Here is a 10,704-nt window from a genome sequence, read left to right on the forward strand (position 1 = left end):
TAACAATGACGGTGATGAAACACTGGTACAGGTTGCCCAGAGAAGCGGTAGATGCCCCATCCCTGGAAACATTCAAAGTGAGGATGGATGGGGCTCTGAGCCACCTGACCGAGTTGAAGATGTCCCTGCTCACTGCAAGGGGTTGGACTGGATGACCTCTAAAGGTCCCTTCCAACCCAAACGATTCTACGATTCTATGAATAAACGAAAACCTGACTAAATGAAAGGTAACAGTGTGACAACAAAAGGAGAGCCATTGCTAATAGTGTATCTCTAGTGGTGTCAGCTGGTGTCAGTTGTTTTTGGCTTGATCCTAATCAAAAGGTGGGTGTTGGTCTCTTCTCCCAAGTAACAACTGATAGGACGAGAGGAAACGGCCTCAAGTTTCACCAGGGGAGGTTTAGTTTGGACATTAGGAAAGATTTCTTCACTGAAAGGGTTATCAAGCATTGCAAGAGGCTGCCCGGGGAAGTGGCTGAGTCACTATCCCTGGAGGCATTTAAAATACGTGTAGATGTGGCACTTAAGGACATGGTTTAGTGGTGGACTTGGCAGTGTTAGATTTTGGTTGGAATAGATATTCTTAAAGGTCATTTCCAGCCTAAATGATTTTATGATTCGAAGTTTGTTGGTGTCCTGGAAGAAAACACAAAGTTAATTTGGATTATTTTTGTGGGCAAGACAAAGTCTGGGCAAGCCACAAGTAATGAAAAGAAGCAAGTTAGTGGTAGAGTTGTGATCCCATGTATGCTGGGTGAGACAAGGAGTTCTGTGAATGTCTTAAAGGCAGGCACCTAGTCGCAGAGCAGGTAGGAGCGCTGGCGGGGGCACGGTGGCCAGAGAGTAAATGCAGTGCTTGGATGTAAATGTAGAAATCCTGAGCAGGGGCAGGGCACGTGTTATCTCAGTGCAAGGTGCTGCTCCCGTCGGCGCAGGAGTGCTGCAGCCGGTGCTGTGCAGGAATGTTGCTGATAAGTTGGAGGGAGTTCAGGGAGGACCATGAGAGGGGAGGGCTGCAAAATGTGCTGTACAGTAAAATGAGGAGCTCTGTGTGTAAAATAAACACTGGATTTCTTTTTTTTTTTCTTTTTTTTTTTTTTTTTCTTTGTTTGAGGAATGCTGTAGATTAACCAGGAGTTCACTGAAGGAAGTGTGGTGACCTGCCTTGCGCAGGAGGTCAGACTGCACCATCACAGGGTCTCTCTTGCTCCATAACAGAGGAGTCTCCATGAGGGAAGACTGGAAAAGGAAAAGCCATTGTCTCTTCAGAGACAGATGTCTGCATCTCTTCCTACTGAAGCCTTGGGGGTTGTGGGTGTTTAAACTCCAGGTGCCTTATTACACCAGGCTTCCCAAACGGGTGGGTTTTCTGACTGAGAGCATCTGCCCTGCAGCCAGCATCCACCTCTCCTGTGCCCGCGCAGGCTGTACAGCTAAGCAGTTCTGGGGCAGCACCTTTCTCCTGTTTTTTTAACATTCCCCCTGTCCCCACACCCACCCCACCCCCCCCCGCCAGCTGCTGCTTTTTCCCTCCTGAACTGCTTTGCTGCAACCATTCAGGAAAGACCTTTCCTTCTCCTCTGGGAAGGGCAGGTAGCCCCTGCCTGCAGCACTGGCTGGGGGATGAGGATGGGACTGGAGAGCTTCTCTCTCACTCTGGAGAGCACAGACCAGGGGCTCAGCCTGCCAAAATAATGAGCCCCTCCTTGTCTTTAATATTGCTTTCCTTCTGACTGGCTCTGGTAATTCTGAAAGAAAACGTGTCTTGTTTTGGGCATCTTGTAAAGGCTTAAAAGCGTGTGTGTTTGCATGTATCTAGTTGTACTTACACTGAGGCTTTGCTTTCAGAGCACTATATGAATATTAACTAGTGCTGTCTTGATACAGGCTTGATAAAGGTCTTTCAGGCTGCACATTGGCATGTGAGAAGTTGGGCTGGAAAAATTAATCATTTGTCCCCTGGCACAAAGAGGAGCCGCAGAGGCTGGGAATAGCATTCCTTCTTGTAGTAAACAGGGCGCAGACTTCCATGGTGCTCAGTCCCCTACGAGCATGTGTGGAGTAAGAAAATTCCTATGTTCAGGGGTTTGTGACCTCAGAACACAAATTTTGGGGTGCCCAGAGCCTAGTTGCAATGGGGATGGGGCTCTTCCACCAGCTCCCCTGACAGAAGGGGTCCACTCAGCTGCTGAGGCCCCTCCGTTGGGCGCTGCGAGTATGCAGCGTAATGGAGCGTGCCATCGGCAGTGGCCATGGAAGGTGGGATCACAGGGGACTTTGGAGGAGCAGCTGTGAAGTCTGTGATCTGATATGGTGCCTGGGAGCAGCCAGTTTGTGTGCCTTGGAAGAAGGCTTAAGACGAATGCAATGAAGACATGAGCAGCACTCTGCTTTATTCCTTGTCTCAAGCTGGGATGCTCTGAAGCTTACTGGCCCTTCCAAAAATCTTAATTAAATTAATTCCAAATTATCATCACTTGCCTTACCAATATTTTGTCTTTAGCACCATCCCATGATGGGGGGAGGAGGGAATTGTTATCATTTTGGAGCTTGCCGTCCTTAGACGTCATTAAGTGGTTCCTGGCTCTTGCGTTGAGGGGAGGGAGAAGCATTTTCACTACAGTGGCTTGTGTGCCAGAAGGGTGATGGTAGCTCAGCTCTGGTCATCGCAAGGGACAGAAAGATAGAGAGCATGACTTGTGCAATTGTGGTGGAATGGTGCAGGGTGCTGTAAGCACTTACCTGTTTGTCAGAGGTGTCCGGAGCACACAGAAAGCTCCATCTGCAAGGGTGTAGTACACCATGCTCTGTTCTCAGATGGAGACAGATACATTATATTTGTAGACAGATCCTGGTTCATGCCATGACCTGCATACCTCTTTCTTGTCATTCTGTCCCCAGAGACCTGCTCTGAGGTAGTGGTGCACTGTGTTTCCGTAACACATCCCACCCATCGATCTTAAATTCCATGCGCAACATTTTTAGTGGGCGCTGTGGAGCATACTTCAGATTCCCCATGCCTCAGGTTGCTCCGTGGTGTCTCGCGCTCTTCACCTGACCTGCGGCTGAGCTCCTCGTCCCTCCCCGGCGTGGGAAGGGGTTTCCATCTGTGTGCGTGTGTAGGTGCCCCAGTGTGTGATGGCGGCTCTCGGTGCTGGGAGGGAGCCCGCTCCCCTGGCTGCATCCTGGCCTGGGGGAGGAAGGCTGTGGTTGCTGGGGGAGGAAGGTTGTGATTTCCTGGCCACTCATTTTTTTCCTGCCTTCCTTCATTCTTTTTCAGAACATGAGTGAAAACTTGAAGGACTGTTTGATCCAGACCCAGGCTTCCTTAGGGGAGATGGTGACAATAAAAACAGAGGCCTGCTCTCCACGCCGGGACCAGGAGTATGGGCAGCCTTGGTATGTGGCTGAGCTTCGTTCTGATGTACTCTAACCCCCTTCTCTCCGCTTCCCCCCACAGCTTAAAGTTGGTTTTAAGGGATAGGGTTGAGCCTCTCGCAGTTACTAAAACCCTCCCTTGCAAGGTCTGTCTTGAGCTGTGTGACAGGGGTGGTCACCTACTCATGTGCTAGGCACGTGCCTGCTTCATGTGCTAGTTCACGTCAGGCCTCAGGGTGCTGGCATGCGTTGAGGGTCGTGCCTTGCCTTTGAGCAGCATGTTTGTTGGGCTGTAGCAGAGCCTCTCTGCTGGTGGGAGCCCTCTCTGCCACTCTCCTGCCCAGTGTGCAACATGCCAGGTGTGTGCCATGCGTGGAGGTGCTCTAGCTGAAGCCACTACCTGCTGTAGGCTTTAGTCTTAAGCCATCTCAAGTACCAGCTTTTGGCAGGTTGGATGGCAGGTTGAATCATTTCTCTGCTGCAGTGGGGACTAAGAGAGTTGTTCAGACCCTGTTGCCTCAGACCCTGTTGCCTCTGCTCTTCTTTCTGTGCAGTTCCCAGCACCTTGGTAGGTTAATGGTGTCTTTCTGTTGTTCCCTCCCCAGCTCTGGAAGGCCTGACCCACAGTCCATGGAGGTGGAGCCCAAGAAACTGAAAGGGAAACGGGATTTGATCATGACCAAGAGCTTTCAGCAAGTGGATTTCTGGTGTAAGTGTCTTGTGAGTGAGGGAAAAGCAACGCTGCCACTTGTATAGACTTTGGTCTTTCCTGGTCGATGCCCTGCCAGTCTGGGGCAGGAAGCAGGGAAGAAAAAAGTCAGGGACAAATTTGTGTGCTTTCCTGAAAAGACTGGCACGTTTGATAGGGAAGCTCTTGCACAAAAGCAGCTTGTCCATCGTGAGGCTATGCAGTGGTAGGAAAGCATGCTGGAAACATGAAAATGTACCTGGGAAACCCCCCAAGAGTCAAAGGCTTGATTTCAGAAACTGCAAAGGGAGCATTGTGTGGATGACAAGTCTTTCCCTTCCGACATATTGTGGGAGAGAAAACTGGTGCCAGTTATGTTGGCATACCTACAGAATATCAAATTGTAGTCCTGAGTCCCTGTCTGGCCACATGGCAAGCACCTGGGGATGCTGTGTCTCTCCCAAGCACAGAATGAAGGCTGTATGACAAGGGTATTTGTTTTCAAGGATATTTGTTTTAGTTCCCCTCTGGTGTGTAGGGAGTCAAACATTTTGGCTAGAGGACATTTCTGCTAACTGGTGATGTACAAGGAGCCCCCAGCCTCTTGTCTCCTTTCCCTGTGCTTGTAGCCGTGGGTGACAAATCTGTGTAGGGCACCTAGGGCTCACACAAGCAGAGGTGTTGGTCAGGCAGGTGTGGTTTGGAGCAAAGCCCTTGTTGAAAGACATGTGGGGAAACCAGGGAGCAGCCAGTGAAGCGTCTGCATGTGTGGAGGCGTTGGGGAAGGGGCTTGGCTGGGCCAGGGGAGGACGGGGAGCTGGGGTGTGCTGTCCTGAGCGCTGTGTGTCCTGTGAGCTGCATGAGCCCGTACGGGCATCACGTCTGCCCGACCTAACCCCTTCTCCCCTTGCGCCTGCAGTCTGTGAGTCCTGCCAGGAGTACTTTGTGGATGAGTGCCCGAACCACGGCCCTCCAGTATTCGTGTCTGACACCCCAGTGCCCGTTGGCATCCCTGACCGGGCTGCACTGACCATCCCGCCTGGAATGGAGGTGGTAAAAGAGCCCAGTGGGGAGAATGATGTGCGCTGTATGAACGAGGTGATCCCGAAAGGTCACATCTTCGGGCCATACGAGGGGCAGATCTCTAGCCAGGACAAGTCCGCAGGATTCTTCTCGTGGCTGGTGAGTGACATGTCCCCAACGAAGTGATGCCCTGGCCATGCACCTCAGAGCTCGGGGTCTTGAGGGCCTGTGAAGCCAGACCTTAGCCATCTTCCCCCTTCTGTGAAGATCTTCCACTGATCCACATGGGCAGTAGGCAAACATTGACCTGCCATAATTATTAGTGACTTAAGGGTATAGATACATGAAAGGAGATTAGGTGCCACGGTACCCAAGTTCAGTTCATAGCTGTAGGAAGCACAGCTTGCTTCTCCTCTTCCCCTTGCCATGCTCTTCCATCCCCACTCAACCTCGAGGTCTGCTCCAGTACCTTTCTCTGCTCTGGTCAGCATTTGGAGGACAGAGGAAGGATTGTATCTAGAGATTGCAGAGCTCTCTCATGGGCCTGCAGCACTCTCTCCCAGCCTACTGGAGCAGAGCAGGTGGCTCAAAAGGCCAGGAAAGAGGAGATGCAGTCCATCAGGAACTGATCTACATGCAGACTCCAGTACCAAAACCCATATTTTTTTACCCTAGTACTACAGGCTTCAGTTAGCCTATGAGATAGAGATGTCACTAGATCGACAGATATTAATTACTATGAAAAATGAGATGTGGGACTTGAGTTATAGGTGGGAAAAACATTGAGACCTGCTGATATGAAATGCTGCTCATGCTTTTCTGTTTGTAAAATAAATGTGTGTCTCAGCCCTGTCCTGAAAGGGAAGTTAATCTTTTATATTTCAGGACTGTTATCAATTTTGTCAGCTGCATCCATAGTTCTGTGTTATGGGTATTTGTACATAGGAAAATGCCTCTTGGTCAGTTCAGAGTAGCCTCCACACAGATATCCAGGGCCTCAGCCTGTGGTACTAGGAGGATTGAGATTCATGGCGTAGAGTTTCATGTCCTGACTTAAGGCTGAAACTGAAGCAGTGATTTGAGAGTTATAGACCTTCTCCTGTCTGGATCAGCTAGTTGACGTGCTGCATCTGTTCTCTTGTTCCACAGATTGTTGATAAGAACAACCGCTACAAATCCATCGATGGGACAGATGAAACCAAAGCAAACTGGATGAGGTGAGTCCAGTTCTCTTCTGCCTTCCCTTTTGGGGCTCTGTCTTCCAGAGAAAGGCCATCAAACACTCCTTGTTATTTTGTGTGACAGACAAACCAAAATGCCACAACCCCTTCTGTAAAGAGTGTGCTTGCGTTCTTTCAGTATTTATTGTGATGAGAATCCTTTGGAGTCAGTTTCAATGAAAGGGAATAAAACAAGGATGTGTGTATGGAGGATGGCTATTTTCTGGAATGAGAACAAATTATAAAGATGATCCTATTTATCCACTCTTACAAACGCTGACAGGTCTATCTCCTTTTTTTTTTTTTTCTTTACTTTATGTTCAAATATTTGCAAAATGCTTTGCATTATCCCCAAGGTAACATTTTATTCTGTTTGGGGTTTTTTTAGCCTTCCCTATTTGACAGATGTCGAAAGAGGTGCTTTTTGCTTTTTTTTTTTTTTTTTTTTTTGACCTTTGCTTGGATTCCCAGTTCAGGATATAGATGTGACAGTGAAATCACTGACAGTGCCTCCTGACTTCTAGGCTTCACTTGAAACAGTTGTCTGTGGTGGCTGTCATTGGTAGGTCAGCTTCACTGTGTTAGGAGAAACATGGAGTGATTGCTGCAGAAATCATGTGTGCGCTTGCGCTCCCTCTGCTGGCCCCGGGTCTCAACAGAGCGGAATCCAAATACCAGTCAGTACTGAACCAGGAGTGGGGCTGACTGGTTTGTTAAATGCAGCAGTAAGGGAAGGTGCTTAATCATGATGCAGCGCTTCAAGTATTGGCATGTATCAGCTAAACGTAGGTCACTCTTGCAACCTTCTGAGGCAGAGGCAAAGCACTGAAGTGCCTCGTGCATATATATGGTGAGTCACCAGAATGGGACATCTCTGCATACTGTGGCCCGTCCCACGTTAGGACCAATCCTGCTTTCAGGGGTGAATTTTGGAAGTGGTTGTTGTCAAAAAGGCATTTCATACAAGAGTAGAGCAGCATGGGAATTAACTGGTTCATTGGCCTGGATGCCTAGGATTTTCAGTTGTCACTCACTAAGGGAAGAGAGAGCATGAAGTGCAGGTAGATGCAGGACTGATCTAGCTGGTCAAAGCTGGTTGCACCACTTTGCTCCGTTTCAGTCTTCACATGGATAGCAGCTGTTCTGACACTTATGTTCATAAAGTTCAGCAAAGGATCTCATTTTTCAGTAAGAATTCTAGCCGTTATGCTTGTTCACTACTGGATGAAAGAAAATAACTAGGCCTGGGCTAAGACTGGAGTTGTCACTCCAAAAAGAAGCAGTGGTACAGTGGATAGATAGGTAGGGGGATGTGTATCTTGAAGTAAAGGCTGCAAAGTTCCAAAATCAGAGTGATATTTTTCTGCTTAGATCTGGATCTTTATGTGATCTGGATGACAGTGAAACCGGGGGAAAACACAATTTTGGAAAGCAAAAATCCCATGATGAACTCTTCTTCCTAGTGCCATGAACATACTTGATGTCTGGATTTAAATGGGCACTACTCAGAATGTTCTTGCCTACACTTGTTTTTGTCATGGTTAAGTCTTGAGTTGAGAGTGGTCTGGGCCATTCTGTACAGCCACGAAAGGCGAGGAGGTTATGGTTTTGTGGAAAGATGATGTTTACAACTCTGCTAGGGAAGGATGTATCAAAGGACCTGTGCGGACGATACCAGTCTTACTGATCTTTCTGTTTTTACTCTTGAAAATTGCTTCTAATAGCAGTATTATGTAGAGTCTGACTGACAATTCAAGTGGAGATAGTAGTCCTCAAAAAGCCTTAGTTTTGTTTGTTAGCAGCTTTCAAACAGAGGTGCACGTGATATCCTATGCTAGGAGATTACCTGTCATGGAGATTACCCACAGAAACTGTGCTTCCAGGACGCTGTAGACAGCGCTCTTTTTGTTTTTCAGATGGTGCTCTTTGCCATCACTCACAGATGGAGTGCTTTGCAAAGCAGATCTACTCACCCTCTGGGTAGGTGGGTATGGCACGGGGAGGGCAGCTTGGGCTGACTCCTCTCTCTTCTTGTAGATCTGGCTATTGTTTTTGTTGTTTGACTACCACATCTGAGTCCATTTCCATGTTCCCACTGAGGACAATGTATACACTGCAGCACTTGCTGGTTTAATTTCAAGTGGCTGTTTACCCAGGGCAGTGGATGACAGGGAGGAAGGAGTATGAAGCGTAGCAGATGGCACGGCAATAGTAACATACTCTTGCCCTTTCCCTTGTCAGTCAGTTGGTCAGGACAAACTCCTGATGCTGGGAGTATGTTTTCCTGAGCTGGCTGCTGGCACGAGAATAATGCACTCTTCATCTCTGTCTAGAGTAAACTGCTGTTGTTTCCAATACTTTGTGGAACTCCATGGCTTTGACCTGCAGGGATGTGTGCAAACCTCTTCCTCTGTTTTTATTTTTCTGGGAGCTTAGGGTGACGACTGCAGCAAACCTCAAGCAAAATTATTGCTTCCTCAGGCCAATAAGGCTGAGGAAACACACCATAAGCTGCTGCTGATGGAAGTTCTTGGGGCTTCTGAAGGATTGCACAGAACCAGCTGTTGTTCCTGGTTACTTCTGAGGAAAATCTGTTATTCAGTTGTTGGGAAGCTTTAAGAAAAATGGATCTGACCAAAAAATTAAAGTAATTCAAAAAGTCCAGGAAACATCCCTCTTATGCATATATCACTTGGCCCAGACTGAGATGCAGGATAGGATGCACCAGCAAACTTGTGGTACCCAACTGAACTGTTGGAGTGAAGTGCCTCCTGTGCGGGGTTTCCAGGCTAGTTTTGGCATTTATAGTCTGTATCCCTTCTTACATGTGCGTACGTGAGTTCTCAGGCTTTTGGCACAGTTTAGATTCATCTTTTCCCCCAGCCCATGTGAAAAGGCTGGTGCAAGACTTCCTCACTTCTTTCTCCTTTGCCTTCCTCTCTGTCCCCTTTCCCTTCCAAACATAGTAACAAAAAGGTCATGGGGAGCAAGACTCTTTTGTATGTCTTCCTGTGTCTCCTTATAATGGCAATGTCCGTGATTTGATTCTCATACCATAATAGATCTTGGAAGAGAGCTCTGATCAGGTGCTGCAATACCCTGCCCAAAGCAGGACCAACTTAGATCAGTAGATCTTTTAAGTCCTGAGCTGCTTTTTTGACTTTACAGGACCTTTTAAAAATAAAAATCTTGAAAAATTCAGGGGTACTGTAGTTGCCCATGTGTTCAAGGGGAGTAAAAGCCATCAGCCTATGCAGAAGTCATTTTGTTGTACTTCATAAACTGGTCTTTGTTACCTTGCAGCAAGCAGAGCAAATGTTTTTATGCATTACAAGCTGAAATTTATGCAGCGCAAAGCAATCCTAAAGTACTGCAGGACTGTGATCCCTGTAAAAAAATGTCCCCAGGGCTCTGAAGTGGTTATATGCTTGCTTCTTAGAGGCCAAGAAAAGTGGAGTCAGCTGATATCTTTGTGGGGTGATCATTAAGTGTCCACTGTTCACATAGTTTACATCACATGTGTTTTTTACAGAAATAGCTATACAGTCTTGCACTTTCAGATTGACCTGGGCTGAGGTGTGTGTGAATTCGCAGACCCACAGCTGTGGCATCCCCAGAGAGGCGGTACTTCCAAATATCAGTGGCTGCTCCTACAGGCATCCTGAAATGCTAGAGGAAATGCATGAGGGGAAAAAGATCTGACAGTAATACTGTCTGCATTTTTATAAGGAGGAGGTTAATGTGCCTGCTGGGAACCTAACATTAATTGAATTAGTGATTAAAAGTGGCCAGAACTCATTACTTTGTGTGGTGAGTTTGCTGTTGGAATACTTAAGTTATCTTAAATAGTTCTGACCCAAGTCGTGCTGGAGCTAATGAGGGGAAACCCTGAAATCTGAATATCCAGGTCTACCACAGGTTGTCCTAAGTCCACTTGATGGGATACCCTGTCTGGGAAGAGCAAAAAGGGCTCTAATTCCCCATCCCCTTTTGCTAGTGACAGCAGGAGGGGACGCAGTTTCCCTGACCTCACCAGCAGCGCTGAGCGGCTCCGGAGAGACTTCTGTTTTGCAAGTTTGGCTCTACCCAGGGGTGCTTTGCAAAATTCTGTTTCTCCTTTTCACCGGAGCAGCTTGTCGATGGAGGTTTGTTTCCACCACACGGAGGCACTGATGATACTGTGCAGTCGTGGGTACCTGCAGAGAACGTACATCAAGCCCAGTTTTGCTGAATGTGATAAAAATCAAACTGTAAATGTTCCCTTGCTCAGTGTTCCATGTAGCCTTATCCCTCCTTCCAGTGTTCAGCTGGGAGAACTCCTTTTTCCTTTTGAGGTGGTTTTTTTTGTTTGTTTTTTTGTTTGTTTGGTTTTTTTTTTAACTTGAGGTCAGTGTA

At 47.6% G+C, this 10,704-nt stretch overlaps 1 protein-coding gene across 2 annotated transcripts in view; it reads left to right on the plus strand.

The window, feature by feature from the left end:
• Positions 1 to 3,283: 3,283 nt before the first annotated feature.
• Positions 3,284 to 10,704, plus strand: part of PRDM11 (PR/SET domain 11) — a 26,216-nt gene continuing 18,795 nt past the window's right edge. For both annotated transcript variants that reach the window (XM_009647560.1, XM_035902922.1), the window contains exons 1-4: positions 3,284 to 3,399; positions 3,984 to 4,087; positions 4,986 to 5,248; positions 6,239 to 6,306. In XM_009647560.1, the coding sequence (XP_009645855.1) occupies positions 3,284 to 3,399; positions 3,984 to 4,087; positions 4,986 to 5,248; positions 6,239 to 6,306 (551 nt within the window). The remainder of the gene's footprint in view (positions 3,400 to 3,983; positions 4,088 to 4,985; positions 5,249 to 6,238; positions 6,307 to 10,704) is intronic.

The sequence above is a fragment of the Egretta garzetta genome, unplaced genomic scaffold (genome assembly GCF_000687185.1).
Source record: "Egretta garzetta isolate BGI_Z169 unplaced genomic scaffold, ASM68718v1 scaffold329, whole genome shotgun sequence".
Classification (NCBI taxonomy): domain Eukaryota; kingdom Metazoa; phylum Chordata; class Aves; order Pelecaniformes; family Ardeidae; genus Egretta; species Egretta garzetta.